Raw genomic sequence first — 16,748 nt, 5'->3', positions numbered from 1 at the left:
GGGGTCACAAGTTGTGATGTTTCTTTATGGTTGGATAAGACCGTGTCGGCTTTCACGCTCCCCTCACCCCTTCACCCTCTCAACCCCACCCCAACCCCCCTCTTATTGAGAAAGTAAATTATACTCTTGAAAATAGTCTGTCGGGATATTCCTCATCATTCGTCTCCTTTATGTTTCGATTTTCACCTCTACTTTTTGCTTTCGTTTTTCCAACAAAACTTTGGCAACCACTACTGTTTCTCAGCCAACTTGGTATCCAACCTTTCCAGGGACCGGGAGCCTGAGACGAAGGAGAAGGGTCTGACTCGGGTGGGGGGGGGGGGGGTTCTGATATAGGAGGTCTTTTAGCCGTTGCGATATGGGAGGTCTTTTAGCCGTTGCGATTTTCTACTAAGAAACAATAAAGTTCATACAAGGTACCTGTAAAAATTGATAACTCCCAGGATACCAAACAGAGCAATTTTCAATTGAGTTTTGGAAGTAATATCGGGTGTTCTCGGTTTCTCTTTACTTCGCAATGTGATTTTTCCAGAAATCACACGACTCTGAAACAATCAGATTTAAACCTGAGACAAATCGTGACTTCTTCGGCAGCGTTTACCTGTGCCATGCACAATTTACTCGGTTTCACTTTAAGTTCTCACTCATGGCGATTCCAGTGGACCATTTTTCCATGGAAAGGAGGACCTTTCCCAAACTATATCTATGTATGTTTCGTGTGTAACCTCTATTCCTACAGTGACATAGCCCACGAAAAATCCCTATGGATACATGGAATTTCACATGATATTCCCAGAACCAAGTTGTGGGGTTTAGCAATGGTTTATCCAACCGAGAGCAGTCTGCCAATCGGGAAGCAGCAAATGGTAAATACAGGAAACTGCACCACACAATGGACCCATTGTTGTGATCTCACGTTGAAATTGCGCCATATTGCCAAACACTTAACAAATTCGAGAGCCTGGGCAAAAAGAATGGCCAACTTTCGCGCTTCGCTATATAAGAACTAAATTTAAGGATTGACATCGGTTAATTATTTGTCTCGTAACCGGAAATTTTACCACACCGGAAGCCCAAGCTGATCCCATCCAATGCCAATTACCCCTTGAGGAAACCTTGGCCAGACTAGATTGTAACCGCATCTATTGACTCCTTGCGGTATTTCCCTTTGCCCTAATTGACTGTTGAGATTACTTTGATTTTTGTTTTCCAACACGCAATGGAAATGTTCTCTCCCTCGAGTTTCCAAATTGTTTCTGACTTGAGAGAGCCTACAGTAGTGTGGGTATTTAAGTATTTTGGCCAACAACAAGTTAATAAAGAGTCAAATAGGGAGCCAGAACCCTACAAACGACGCCTCAGATATTACAGATTTATCGTTCTTCATGAAAAACCAGCCGATGTTCTTTTCTTTAAGAGGCCCATGGATACAAATAAGCAAAGCATATGCTAGTACGACTAGTCACGTTCCACTACAGAGACAACTAAACAGCGTGCACTTCTAAAAAAAAGGCAAAATTGCTCCAAAGAAGTAAGATTTAAATTTTGAATTTTAAATAGCTTTTTCGTGTTTCTTTTTATTCCTTTCCTTTCGGACGATTTTCAATCCTATTATCCCCATTCTTGCCCGTGAAGGGTTTGCTGATATGGGCTTTCTTTTTTCGTCTGAAAACGTACATTTTCTTTTTCTTTCTTATGTCACAGCACATTTTGGGACAGGCATCCGTGCACTCTGAGAAACAGGAAGGTTGACATTGTAGAAGAGGACTAGCTAACAATTCAGATAAATGATGCACCATTTTTGCTTTGTAGTCTGCGTCGATATTCTTTAGGGATCTTCCAAGTGGTGGAACTGTTTCTTCGGGTGATTTCACCAAGAGCGGAGATATATTTTGTCGTTGACAACAATAAATAGGACATACAGGGATACAGGATGACAGGCAATAAGCTGGGCACTTTGACAAAGGAGGGGATACTGAAAGGAAGGACCCTTGGAAATCTGATCCGTTACTATTTGGAGTCTGTGCCGATGGTTGAGGTGGGTAAAGTGGATGATCTGTTGCTCCTAAACAACACTTTAACGGACAGGAACTGTCACAGTGATAAGTACAGTGCGACGGACACGCATCCGGTGATGGCGATGGCAAATTATTTGAAAGGTATGGAACCTCGCAACAATGTTTTGGACAGCTTGGGAGGCAGTTATCAATACAAGTGCTTGGACAGTTATTCAATGGTGTAATCGATATCTTGCAGCAAAATTTTGGACACGGTGGTAAACAACTGGCACTGCAAGTAGAGGGGCATATTTGAGGAGCTGATGTTGGCTGTTGTGTGGAAAGTCGTGGCAGTGAACAGCAAAATGAAGGACAGAACCGATCACATGTCTCCTGGCACTGATCAGGGCAAAATGAAACTGGAAATATTCTGATTACGCAGCAGTGTTTCGGGCAGGCTGGAAGACAAGTTGTCTTGCAAATCGAATGACAAGCGAGTTGTGCTGGCGCAACCGTCGGCTGATACTGTGGTGTACAACAGTTGCTCGGACACGATGGCGCACAGCTGGTCTGACATTGACTTGGACATGCCGCAGCTATTGGCTTCAAAACTTTGCAACAATGGCCAGGACATACCTGAGAGCAGCTTATGTGACATTCAGGTGGACAGGCTTGTTGTGGTGTACAGCAGTGACTGGGACATGATGGCGCACAGCTAGTCTGACATTGACTCGGACATGCCGTTGATGCTAGCGTGACAATTTTGCAACAGTGAACAGGACATGACTGATGACAGCTTATGTGACACTCGGGCGGACAAACAAGAGGACTTGGCGATAAAGGGTGATTGAAAGTTTGAGGGCAGCAATGATCTGGACAAGCTGGTCCACAGATATGATTACAATGATCTGGACATACTGGGTGCTGTTCAGAGGTCTTACAGCATTTGCTCGGACACGTTTCCGGACAGGTTAGGCCTTTGCTACATTCTGCAGGACAGCTCGCTGGTTCTGGTTTTGGTAACGTGGCTTTGGAAACAGGAAGAATATACGAAAACGTCAGAAGTCCTCTCGTGAAATCATCTACGGTACATGCACGGAGGCTGCAAATGGAAGTTCAGGTCTTAGAATCTTTACTTAAAGAAGAAAAAGCTACTCGAGGTCAAATTCAACAAGCTGGTTCATTCGCGAGCTCTAAATTGAACATAAAGGTTTTTCGTATAATGATTAATGATGATCAAGCGTGCGCACCTACCTATTTTAACTAAGTACATAATTATGTACAACTTTAAAACTACATATATAATATCACTATTTGGAAAGAAATTGTCCAGAAATCTCGTGATATGGAACGGAATTCCAAGTATGAAGTTTAAATTTTGCTCACGCGCTCTCTATTATTGTAAAGATGTCCCAACAAATTTTGGTCACGATTGTGGGTTAAATATCTACTACTTACCAACACAATGGTGGCCGTCAAAAACAAATCCAGGTATGCAAATGCAGATTCCACGTTTACAGTGAGAGTGAAGTGGACAACCTTGGCAGTCATCCTCTAAAATATTATGCAGAGAAACTTGATTGGGAAAAATTCTTAAATTAGCAAATTCAACCAGCCGTTGAGAATTCTGATGCCTAACCAAAGAAAGCGAGAAAACGCGGGCGACTAAGACGTAATCTGAGTTTTACATCTGATTGGTTGAGAGAGTGGTGCGAGTTTTGTGAACTAATTACAGAGTCCAGTATGCAAAACCAATGCAATTTTGAATTACGTTTGACACTCAGTTGTAAATTGTTCAAAAAATCTGGATTATCAAGAGCAAATTCAATAAGGTTTAGCTGTTCAACTTACTTTGGCACTGCTGGCCGTTGCCAATGAATCCAGTCTTGCAAACGCATTCGTTGTTTATGCACGTTGCATTAGGGCTGCAATGATGGCAACGTTTAACTGGATTAATCAAGAAAATCGAATGCGTCAGTAGGTGTATCTTACCAAACTCATAACTTAGAATGTTTCGATTTTCTGCTTATTCTTTCCATATACACATGTACCTATCGTCATGCAATTAAAAAAAGAAATGCCAGCTATATGTTTAGTCCTGCATAGAGATTTAATACCAGAATAGCGCCTAAAATATCAATCTTTCTGGCGTTGCACCACAGTCTACGTACGAGTAAACTTGATTCGAAGATCTACCTCATGACGAGATATTTGAGTTTATCATTTTGCGACAGGAAAGAAACTTTATTGGGAAATTCTGGAAGCAAATGTGCGCTTCTGTATTTGATATCTGCAAATATCCATGTGTTTGGACGCGTAAAGGTTAAGTCTGCTAGTTTCCTATATTTGGATACGAAGTTCATTTAGACAAGTTCTAAAAGTCGTGTTACTTTATTTTAATGCTATCAAAAACGAATGTAAAGCGATGCTTACCCTTTTTGCATTCAAAACCATCACCTTTGAAACCCACTCTGCATTTGCAAGCTCCCTGAACACATATGGCGTGAATATGACATTGCTCACAGTCATCCACTATTGAGACAAAAGTGAATTGACATGCTACATCGAAGTTGCAGTTTTCAACGACGCAAATGTTATCTTCATGCAGTCAACATTGATTTAAATGGTTTATTGTTCAAAGACGCTAGAAAAATATGGAGAGGAGGAAAAGAACTCTGCTCAGCCTTCATAGCTAATATTAGCTTCTTATTATTAATAGTTATGATATTTTTCCTTTGTTTCATTTCTACTAACTTATTCGTAGGAAAGAAACTTAGCACCCAAACAAAGAAAAGTTTAGTTCCCATTGAATTACTGCGCCGCTTCGAAATATGATCTGGAAATTTTTTTTATAGTCCCAGGCTCCATGCAATATTAGCGCAACATGCATCTGTCTAGATAAGTAAAATAAGATAAGATATCATGACTTTGGTGTTGATCGCAAATAAGATCCGAACTTAGTGCTGATTTTGAGTTGTAAAATTGCGAATAATTAATTGAGATCACCTTTCAATTCATTACGTAATGTTGTGTAAGTAGCAGCATGAATATATTCAGTTTTCCATGTTATTTAGGTTAGGTTAAGTGAAGTAAGTTAGCAGTTGTGTCTCTAACGATAAAAAGCTTTTCACGTTCCCTTACAAAACGTTGTCCTTCGCTGAAACACAACAACATCATACATTGTATAATCCAGTAGATCATGATTCAAATATTCACTGTTTGAACTTCAACTGTCATACGATATGGTCAAAGTGCTTGTATACCTTCACAATTAACCCCTCTGTACGAGCCGATGCATTTACAAGTGTATCCACTTTTGCTGTCAGTACATTTCCCTCCATGTAGACAAGGATTGGGATGGCAATATGACTTTGCTGAGGAGCGAATATACTCTCGTGGGTCAGTCCACATACAATGGAAATAGAATATTTTTTTAAGGACGGTAATATTATTGAGCTCAGGAAAAAAAATTAAATTAAAAAAAGCAGCAACAACTAAAAACAGTAACATAAGCGCAGTCAAGGGTATGTATAAGCTTGACCTTTAAACCCCGACGATAAATGAAGAAGGGCTACCAGATTCGCAAAGAGTGAGTAAGTCCTCTTAAAAATCGCGGCGCGTAAGTTTGAAGCTGACCTTATCTACTTTGCCACTCTAAAACTGTCGCAGCGAGCGAAGAGACTTTGCGCATCGATACTAAATAAGTATGAAGAAAACGCATTTATACAAACCTGTCACCTCGCACGTTGGCCCTTCAAATCCCATGGAGCACAAACATTGAAATTTGTTCGCTTTTGGAACACAGCTCCCTCCGTTTTTACAAGGCTCGCCTGCACAAGGGTCCGGTATTTTGTGGGAAGGCGGAGCTGCTCCTGTAAAAAAAACATAGATCTTGACGAAAATGTTAGAATGCTCTGATTGAAATCAGCATCCTTAATGTATGCCTTTAAATAGAATTGTGATAGTCTGGTTACGCCTTATGTCTAGGGTAGGGATTGCATGTGGTCTAAATAGATATATTCCTCTGATATACCCGTGTACATTGTATACATCAAAGTAACAGTAATATAAAAAAGCAAACAAAATGTAAGCAAGGAAATAAATGATGGTGCCATAGAAATTTCGATGCTTTAAGATAATAAAAATAGGTGAACTCTATAATGGATTTCTTTCTTTCTTTGTAGATGATGATGATATCTGTTGCCGTGCAAACGCTCTTATAATCACCTGAGCTGCCATTATTTTTTTCGGGTTAACGTGTTTTATGAATAAAAATACGCTTGCTCGAGTTTCTTACTCACTGGTGGATAGCTCACAGTTTTCTCCATCGTAGTCAGATGTACAGACACATCTGTGACCGTTTGCTTCTTCGAAGCAAGATCCACCATGTTGGCAGGGATTCGGAACACAGAATCTTGGGTTTGAAGCTACAAGAAAACTAAAATGCATCAAAAAAATAACTGAAAACTTTAATGTTTAAATGCTGAAGATAGATCTGTTTTGGGAGCATGCAACCTAGCAACTAAAAAAACCAATTATTAAGTTAAAAATCTTAAGAATGTCTTTGGTTTTTTCTAAATATCAGGTATTCATCCATGTAAGAATGACGCTGCTATTGACAAATACAGGTCCTCAAACACTTACGATCTACATAATTTCATTCTCTGCACCCCGTTTAATGACCTTTGTACACAAATAGTTACTTGGTAATATGGGCCACAGTGTCAGAACATGTAATGCATTGTACATTCTCTATTTGCAACGATAAATAACTCGAGATTGTACCAGAAATTACTACTTCTTTGATCACCGTTTCCGCATACCTCCCACACGGAAACATTCTCCCAAAGTCCCAGCTCCGTAATAACCTCCATCACACACACACTTTCCATTTTCACAGTGGGCATGGACATCGCATCTTGCACATTTATCCTCTGTGAAAGAAAAGCCACAGATCAGTTGAAAAGGCAGCTATCCATCCTGATAGAAATTCATGATTGACTTATTGATTAGGCTCTACTCATTCGAAGGATAGATAACGCTATCCACTGGATAAATCTCTATCAGGTTAACACTTATCAGTTGGACAGTGCGTCATCCGTTGGATAGCGCTATCTACCCATCAAACAACCGGGGCCAGATACATGGTGAATACAACAACATCTGTAAAAATTCGATTTACGAAAAAAGAGGCTAGAGTCCAAACTCCGTAGAAAATATAGATTAAACTTATTAAATGAACCACAACATTTTGCTGAAATGAAAATTCCGAAACTTCTTAAAATTCCAAACGCAGGAGTAACAAATTTATGCGAACGAAGAGAAAAGCTGTTTCTTAAAATTGAAAAACCAAAGAGATTTTCTTCACAAGCGGTGAATTTTTTTTAACAGAGACACAAGTAAAAGCAACGTAAGTTCATTACTATATGTGTGTGAGAGAAAAATGGTCACACAAAGCTTCAAAATAAATTTTGTTTACTTTTGAAACTGTGTTAGTTTCTTCAAACCTAACAGTTGAGGTACCAGTCTCCTTTCAGGATTTTACGCTAAGAAAAACTCATAATAAGTTTCTTCTCAATAACTATAAGGTTTGTGAATCAGTTGTTTAAATATCACCTTTTAAACGTGCATGACTGATACCAAAGGTAAGAATGAAGTGCAGTAGATAAATAATAATGTAAATAGAAACTGAGATGGAATCATACTTGAGAAAATGTCTAGCAATTATTATTGTGTACTTGATAGATGACGATGAACAAAGGAGGATTCTTTCCATAATACAGATACCTGCACATGTGAAGCCTTCAAACCGTTGAGTACACTGACAAACATAGGACTTCGCCTTCAAGTGGCAGGTACCGCCATTTTTACACGGATTTGGCTCGCAGGCACTGGCTTCTAGGGTTCGTAAGGAAAAAAATGATCATTTGATCAGTTTTTAGCCCTTACAGTAAACTTTAATTACAAATGCGATAACTGCCTCACCTTCGCAGTTCTCCCCATTGTACCCCTCTCTGCATCTGCATATGTAGCCGCCTACAACTCCTCCTTCAATGCATGTCCCACCATTCTCACAGGGATTTCCCAGGCAAGGGCTGACATCTTGAAAGAGATAATTTGTGGAATGTTGATCATTTATAGTTAATCTTAAATATTCAGGTGTCATTTCTATGCATGTGTCATGTAAATATAGAGACGTGCACGAGAATGCATAACGCCGACATGCAACCTGTTGGAGTTTCAGCGAAAATGCAAAAAGTTCGCTTACATGACAAAAAAGCAAACGAATCAAGGTAAAAGCAAATCCAGAAAATCGTATATGTCAGTTAGCGTTTGCCAATTGCCTCACAGGTCCTCCTTGAAGTATACTGTTTCCCCTTCATGTTTGGAGATTTTTTTAATTTCTTGATTTCTTTTACATACCTTATACTTCTCACACCTTCTCCTCGACATATTCATTTATTCTCCATCATTTTCGTGTTTAATGTAAGTTAAGCCACCTAAGATATTTCATTTTTCTCGCCTCTTCTGGCGATGTGTGCTTATTTATTTTATTGTTTAAGCTTCAAATTTTAAGTAATCAAATCACCCAATATGTATGTGTAATAATTAACTGGCAATCATATCCATCTCAGAAAAGCCTTACGTTTGCACAATGGTCCCATGTAATGCTCAGCGCAATCACAAGTGAATCCTTTTGCTGTTTCATGACAAGAGCCACCATTATAGCAGGGATTAGGATGACAAACATTACTCAAGGGGGAGCCTGTAAGGAAAAAAAAGGAAAAAAAGAAAAAAAAGATATTGCAATTATTGCAGCTTTATAAACCTGTCTCTACCTAACATACTCTACAATGACCGTGGATAAGACCATAATGGTCACTAAAAATCAACAACTACAACAGCAAATCAAAACTGCAGATAAATAACAAAGTCGTAATCCATTTTAGACAGTGCTTAACGTAAACAATGATACAACAACTGAACTGTCGCTACCTGCCTCACGGACTTTAAAGGAAACGATCTTATGGGTCGATATATATATATATATATATATGGCATTTTCGAGATACCCAAAGTCACAGTTTTAGCTCAAGTCCAATCGCGAAACCTTTTATTAAAAAGCAAATTTAATTTCTCTTGAAAATGAAATGAGTGTGAAGAATTTGCGCTTGGCCTCACCTTGAAAGTGAGGGATTTGGAGCTTGGCAATGATCTATTTTTCAGCTTAACCATCTTTACCTCGTGGTATGAGGTTAGTCAAGCTATAATATTTATGTGTGTATCTAAAAAATTCAATCTCTTATTCACTCACTCACTCCATTCTGATCTGTTAGACAAAGATTTTGTGCATTAAACATGGATGAACACGTTATTTTTTAATTACTTTCAGGGACTTGTCAGAAACTAGCAGGAGGGGAGGGGGGGGTGGAAACAGAGGGGGGGTCACAACTTTTTGAGCCTCAGAAAAGGGAGGGGTCATGAAAAATGGGCAGTTAAAAGGGGGAGGGTCATGCAAATATTTGCCCGTGATCATGTAGAGGTTCACCCACAGAAGAAAAAGGAAGTTCTTTATTTGGAAGAGGCGGATGATCATGATGAATGTGAGGTAGATGAAGGGGATGAGGCATTACCCACTTGTTCTAGTGATGAAGACTTTGTATTGGGAGAAATAGGAGAGTCGAGTGATCAGTCGGACTCTTAATGCTGTCATCGAAAATGTATGTATGTAGCATGACAAAGAACAGATTAGAAATATATTTGGAGTTTTCATAATACTGACGCACCCTTGTGTATTGCAAGAACTAGATTTTATCATTTATACAAGAGGGGGAGGGTCATGATATTTTAGGCCAAGCTCAAGGGGAGGGTTAGCAAATTTCACTCCCATTGCAGGGATGGGTCACCTAATTTCCGAACCCAAATTTAAAATTCCCACCCCCCCTCCCCCCCTGCTAATTTCTGACAAGTCCCTCATGATCAACAAATTTTCGATCTCCCTCTGTGTCTTGTCATGAAAAAAATTGATGAACATCGAAAATGAGTTTTTTCGATTGTGTTGCCTGATCTAGTAGATGACAGTAGAGACTGCCGTTTCACAACCTGAGAAAAGGACATCAACAGAGTTAGGAGGTTCTTCTCAATTTGTCGAAGCGGCAGTCACTTGTTCCCATTAACAACAGTCTTTTAGAGGACTACTTTTACTCAGACAATCAGACTACAGGATCAACTATTACTACTCGGTTCAAATCATTTAGTGTACTACTCAATCAAATTTACCTGTAATCACGTGAAGACTAGTTGGCGGCGCGGTTGGTGTGTGCTCACTGATCTCCGTAACTTTCAACACTATAAAACACAGATTTCTGTTACAATGCCTTTCGCTTACCGTGTATATATTGTGAAAGAAGTTCGTTATGAGATAATTTCAAATGAAAATTCCTATTATTTTTTCTTGATCATTTAAGTGGTTTTTCCCATGGCTCTCTCTTATATGTTGGTAGATCCGGCTTTTTTTTTTCGGCTGGTCTCTTTGCCTGCTTTCTGGTTTCACTGTTATCTTTTTCCTTGAACTTACTTTTTCTTTAACTGATTTTTTTTTTCGTTCTTAATAGTTAGCTATTTTGCTCCCCTTTTATCGGATTTCGTGTGCACGTGTTTGGATGCAGGCAAAGATGGACAAACGCTGTAAAACTGCCATTTTATCACCCAGCTGCACTTTTTCTTACTTCTATGAACACATTTACAACAACCAGGTGGGGAACTTTGAATTATAACCGAGTGGAAACCAAGCTATGACATTAATCCCAATTAAATCTTGAGTATCATACAGATCATTGTTCTTTTCGGAGATTCTGAACAATCATGAAAAGTAATTATGTGCCGCTTGTTAAATTCCTTTGGACAACTAACGGGTTGTTTTAATGCTCCCACCGAAATATTCGAGCAACGCGCGAGTTGAAGTTGGCATTATTCCCTGTAGAATAGATATCTTGCATTGAATTAAGTAATGTTACCAATGTTAAAGATTCCATAGGAGGGGATAAGTTCTCTGAGCTTAATCCTCTTTTGCTATAATCAAACTTCAGAAAAACAAATTTTATAAATACCTTCACATACATTGCCGTTTCCGCCGTATCCTTCTTCGCAAACACATTTCCCATCAAGACATCTGGCGTGCGCATGACAATCGGCACACAACACAGGAACGGCCGTCATTTTGACTGAACCTCAAGGATGAAAATAAAAAGATTCAATTTGTTTAAAGATATAGAAAAACTGTCCGTTAATATCCCAATGAAATACTTACAAATAAACACTTTCTGAGAACCGCCTTAACTATTGTTGTGTCATGTTTGACTAAAACAAACTTGCATCATTTATGGTGAATATTTCTGTAGTGCCGGAACCAACCTTCGCATGTGTTTCCTGAAAATCCACTTTTACAAATGCACTTATATGTGTTTTCTACGGGAACACATTTCCCTCCATTTACACAAGGATTATTGAAGCAGGCGCTGTGTAATTCTGTAGGGACTAAAATTCAAAGTTGGCATAAGTTCTGACTTTGTTAGAGTAAAGACATATATATTTCAGAAGACTTAGCGCCACGTTGTTGTTGTCATCGCTTCTTTTCAATCAGTCGATCATCGATCACGCATAAAAAAAGTTCACGCCAATATTGCTCTAATTTCTTAAATGAAGCAAATTCACCTCTGTGTGGAGCGAGGTCACTTTTGTATTGAGCGAGGTCACTTTTGTATTGAGCGAGGTAACTTGTATTGTGGAGTGATTTAACTCTTGGTTGGAGCAAACTGACTGTAAGAGATCTAACCGTGGAGCGAGGTAACCGTAATTCCAACAAATTATGTTTCCATCAGTTCCGAAATTTCGAGGGACCCTTATCATCAGATATCATTCTGGTCACGCCCACTTAACATGGTAGGAAATAAATGAATAAGCACATGACTTCACCATCCTAAGATCCCTTGTAAAGTAATTCACGATTTCAAATTATGCATAACAACGCTTTTTTTTTAAATTTGAAATATTATGAGCCCGCTATACACATCGTTTCAGTAGCTCCCTCATACAATACCTTCGCAATGCCGTCCCTGATACTTGCTGGAGCAGATACAGTGAAAGCCTTCTTCCTCGTCCTCTTCACACGTTCCTTCATTTTGACATGGTTGAGATTCACATTTAGAAAATTTTTCTGGAAAGAAAATGTACAATATAGTATGTACTTTACTTAAACACCATTCCTTTAGAGACTAAAGTTACTCCTTCTACAACTTGCACCATTATTGTAATTACTAATTCAGCCTGCCGCTTTATTTATAGCACAGTGTACATATATGTCTACATTTGCTGCATTTTGTCCTGTTTGATGAGATTAGGCATTCAACACTACTTGAGATTTACCTAAGAAAAGCCGAATTTCAGGCCGTCCAAACCGACTGATTAAATAAAATGTTCGCAGGTATTAACACTGTAATGGTTTTTACTTATGCTAAAAAGATATATAGTGTGCTGCGACACTTCCAGATTTCCAAATGCTTGTATGTTTTGAACATATATTGTCAAAACGATAACACCAACTATTCAATAATGGAAATTTGAATAACAGACCAAGTGTCCCTCGTCCTACCATCACACGTGATTCCTCTGAACAGCACAGGACATAAACACATGAACTGCCCAGCACCGGTGTTGTGACAAGTTCCAGAATTTTGACATGGATTAGCGTAGCACATGTCTAAATCTGAGGAAAATCAAAGAAACAATTAAAAACAAAACGAGTAATGAGTCACGAGGTATTACTATCAGTTTGTTAAAAGTGTTCCTATTTCAGACTTTTTTTTCCGAACAAATATGAACGCAGTATGTATGTAACCAGCGGTCTAACGAGGAGTGATCCTGGTGGTAATTTTAAGACTTAAAAATTTGAAACGACTGCTGAGGTAAGCACGATCAAGAGTTTTGACAGTGGTTAATAAATGAATTATACATCAGAAATTGAAGAATACAGTAATCATCCTTCGTTACCGGAAGTTTCCAGAGCAACGCAATGACAAACGGTTAAAGCGTAGAAACCCAAAGCGAGATTTTGTACCTTTTAATCTTTCAATTAATCTGGCACTCTATAGCTTATGTAGTTTTTAGACCCGTTTATGTCCATAGTGATGTAAATTACTGTTTTAAGTCTTCACATACCCTGATATTAGACATGGTTATATGAGTTTCAATGGACTTTTATTGACAAGAACATCATGCCTACTGCACAGAAAAAGAACCTCATTGACAATCAATTCTAGACATCTCTGCTCAGACCAGCTGATTTTGCAAGCTATCAGGTGTCACCTACCTCCACAATCTGAGCCATAAAATCCTGGTAAGCAATGACACTCAAAGTTCTTTTCTCCATTTAAGCAGGTCCCGCCGTTTTTGCAGGGGTTTCCAATGGCACAATGGTCAGCAGCTGTGAAATTGAAATGAACTATCTCGTCACTAACATGATTTCTGCTATCCTTCCAGACGTTTTACACGCAACCTTTTTTTTTCGTTTGGACAAAGAGATCTCTTGAGGCCATCTTAGGCCTGTTCGGAATGATAGATAGCTAACAATGAATTAAAAGCGAGGCAAATAGAAGATTTTAGTATCTTTTAACATGGGATTAGTAAGCCAGACATGTATACTTGTCACTGGATATCTTCATGATCATCTATCATCCTTATTCTTTGCGACACCACTATTGACACAGCACTACCCATTCGATGGCGTACATCATTAATCTAGTTTACCTTCACAATTACTGCCTTCAAATCCAGGAAGGCAAAGACACTTGTAAGAGCCACCGTTCTCCTCACACGTGCCTCCATTCTTGCATGGACTGGGGATGCACTTGCTAGTGACTGTGGAAATCAGAAAAACAATCATACTCCGTCCCTTACCGTAAATCAAATGTCTCCACCCACCCCTTCTTTTAGTCGTGCTAATTATGTGCCCGGTAAAAGACATGACTGCTTGTTAAGAAGCGCATTGAACGAGAACTCGGAAAAAAATGACAAACCGACACGAGAAGAGCGAAGAAAAGAAGTCAACTGCTTCTCAGTAGACTATAATTTATTTATCTATCTTGTTTTCGTGCAAAACTCGAATCGAGTGCATAGCGTATAAGGCATATATTTTGCTGAGCATTATTATCCCTCTCAACAACTTTTATTACTGATAGGCGCATGCGCAACTCCACGATATACTTCTAGATAAAAATAGGCAAATGATCAGATTTTATTCGCAATGCTTTTTCACTTTACAACAGTTAATGTAGTGAAAAGCTTAAGGTTTTTTTAATTGTCACTCACTATCACAGTTCGGTCCTTTGAATCCTTTGACGCATGTACAGTGGTAGCCGCTTGTCGTTGCATAACAGTTTCCTCCATTTTTACACGGATTCGGGAGGCAGTGGTTGACTTCTAAATAAAATAATTATAATATTGATCTATGCGCATGGTAAGTTTATAACACATCGAGGTGTGGTCACTGCTAGAGACTTCTGGCCATCTGCAATCAATTCTGAGACTCTCTCAGTTGTTTTCTGTTGAATAAACTACCTCGTAGGTAACAAATTCAAAAGAATTTGATGATAGTGTGAGGTCCCATCACGATATGATAAAATTTCTTCGATTTCATACTTTCAAGGGAAAGTTAATAGATACTTTTACTATTTTGATCTCTTAAGTGATTCGCGCCTTAAAATGGATTTGCTCAACCAAGGAAAGTTTTAAAGTACCCAAGTGTTCATTTGTATCAAAGATACAATCAGTTTTGCCCGTATTTCAGATAAGTCTATTAGCGCTCTGTTACAAATACTAAAATCTGATGATCTGTGAGAGAGATTAGGTAAAGTGAGAAGCTTAAGGGTGTGCGGTTGCAGATGAAACAAAAGAAAAGAACAACACCAACTTGTCTTGTCGTTGTTTTGTACCACTAGTGCATTTGGACGAAAGCATTTTGATTGTTCACTTTCGATTTCTGCGTGAGATGGATGTGCTCAGAAAGTAATTGTCAAATAGAGCTAGTCAAGCAATTAGTGGAGAGTGCCGATTCTTTTGAGAATCTGCACTTACCTTCACAATCCTTTCCCATGAATCCCATAGGGCACTCACACTCGTAGTGCTTTTCAAAAGCTGTACATACACCATCGTTCTTGCACGGATTAGGACTACATTTCGCTTTTGAAACACCTGGAATACATTGTACATTATTCTCACCTATGCTTGTAGAGAAACACTTACTGACGAAACTAGCATTTATGTTATTCGTGGACAATGTTCTCGCTACGATTCGGGATATGTTTTTAACGCCGCATATCAAGTTCGACAGAACACTTAACAAATACAAAGGTAAGTTTATGTTTGTCAAGGGAAATAATCCGTATGACGGGGATCCCTACATTAATTTACTTAAGAGGTAAATAACGTGGGCATGTACAAACGATAACACATTCACATTTTTGTCTCCGAGCAATTTCCTTACAGCTTATTTCCTTTGAAAACCTACCTTTGTGGACGTGACGATTCACATGTTGACGTATTTCCCCAGCCATCTGAAAGGGGAGTGGCGGTTCAAACAAACCTGGCGGTGGCTCAAAGTTAGCTGGAAGATTCGCAGGTATATCAGGCGGACCGAAATTAGCTGGAAATTCGTCGGGTGGTGGACCGATAGTCGTAGGGAAAGGTGGTAATGGAGCACTCTCATGCATAGGAGTTATTTCAGGAACAGGGGCAAAGTCAGGGGGGTGTAGGAACGCGTGGTCTGGGGTTTCCTCTCGTAGGTGCACAGGTTCCATCTCGTGTAAATGGGAAACGGGCTGGGGTGGAAATGGTAACGGTGGAGGACCAAGTCCAATAGGACCTGGTACGAGAGAGGCGGGAGGAGGTCCTTCTTCAAGATGAATAGCATTGGGGGAATGTATCGGAGGAGACACAGCCGGAAACTCTCTTTCTGGGTTAAAAGGGGGAAACTGCCGTATAAAAGGCCCTGTTGGTCCTGGAAAAGGCGATCTACCGGTTAAAGCATTCAATAGTTGCTTTCGCTGAAGTTGAACTGGAAGGAATAATCTTTTAACAGCTCCTCTTTGCTTTTGAAGATTCACGTTCAGTTTCCGTAGGTTTTCCATCACAGTTTTGAAGGGTGTCGGTCCCCATATGTGAATAGCCTTCAGAGGTTTGGTCTTTTTAAGTCGGTTTTTTATCACAGCAGAAGTTGCAACCACTCGTAACGGCTTTGCTGGTTGCGGTAATAACGATGCATGTGAAGCCTTTCCATTGGAAGCTTTGTTGCCAGAGATATTATTGCTTCCACGTTTAAGTCGTCCTGTCGAATGCGAATAAGCTTCCAAAATACTTTCTTGTCCATATTTCAAAAGCTGCTTTTTTAATTTTGTGTGATAGGGATAAGTTAAGTCTCTTCTATATCTTGGATGAAATCCCTTCACGGAACGAGACGAGTTCCTCAAAGACCTCTTTCGAAGACGTTTACAATTCGAGTAATTAGTTGAAAGGACGACCAACCATAGAATCGCGATATGTAAAAATTGTTTCATTGCGAACTTCTGACGCATTGTCTAAATATTGCCACAAATCCCGCCATTTGTTTTGTCTAAATTTCCTGTAACCGCTTAAATTCAAACATCACGGTTATTTCGATCGCTTTTCACGGTCGAAGTGATTTCACCGATATGATGA

At 39.3% G+C, this 16,748-nt stretch overlaps 1 protein-coding gene across 2 annotated transcripts; it reads right to left on the bottom strand.

The window, feature by feature from the left end:
• Window positions 1-430: 430 nt before the first annotated feature.
• On the bottom strand, window positions 431-16,695 carry LOC131777282 (fibropellin-1). Of its 2 annotated transcripts, none has more exons than XM_059093550.2 (21): window positions 15,562-16,695; window positions 15,129-15,245; window positions 14,364-14,474; window positions 13,803-13,913; window positions 13,366-13,479; window positions 12,649-12,762; window positions 12,097-12,213; window positions 11,412-11,534; window positions 11,108-11,227; window positions 10,278-10,346; window positions 8,644-8,763; window positions 7,983-8,099; window positions 7,785-7,895; window positions 6,821-6,931; window positions 6,299-6,424; window positions 5,729-5,869; window positions 5,261-5,371; window positions 4,431-4,529; window positions 3,849-3,944; window positions 3,456-3,551; window positions 431-3,025 (listed from the first exon to the last, which is right to left on the bottom strand). In XM_059093550.2, exons 1-21 carry the CDS (start codon window positions 16,622-16,624, stop codon window positions 1,578-1,580), a joined length of 4,635 nt encoding a protein of 1,544 aa, XP_058949533.2. In that variant the 5' UTR covers window positions 16,625-16,695; the 3' UTR covers window positions 431-1,577. The 2 variants fall into 2 exon arrangements, with proteins under 2 accessions (XP_058949533.2, XP_058949534.2); XM_059093551.2 differs by having other exon boundaries at window positions 2,940-3,099.
• Between the last annotated feature and the right edge of the window lie 53 nt (window positions 16,696-16,748).

The sequence above is a fragment of the Pocillopora verrucosa genome, chromosome 5, assembly GCF_036669915.1.
Source record: "Pocillopora verrucosa isolate sample1 chromosome 5, ASM3666991v2, whole genome shotgun sequence".
In the NCBI taxonomy this organism is placed as follows: Eukaryota; Metazoa; Cnidaria; class Anthozoa; order Scleractinia; family Pocilloporidae; genus Pocillopora; species Pocillopora verrucosa.
The sequence above is the reverse complement of the archived record's forward strand: the minus strand, read 5'-3'. Positions and strand labels throughout refer to the sequence as shown.

Bases quoted from the DNA above. Each gene is read 5' to 3' on its own strand.
- LOC131777282 (XM_059093550.2), bottom strand. From the start codon at position 16,624: ATGCGTCAGAAGTTCGCAATGAAACAATTTTTACATATCGCGATTCTA. The intron at 12,214-12,648 runs GTAGGACGAGGG...TTTTCTTTCCAG, and splicing joins CAGAGGAATCACGTGTGATG to AAAAATTTTCTAAATGTGAA. The intron at 4,530-5,260 runs GTATACAAGCAC...TTGTCTCAATAG, and splicing joins CAGAGGGGTTAATTGTGAAG to TGGATGACTGTGAGCAATGT.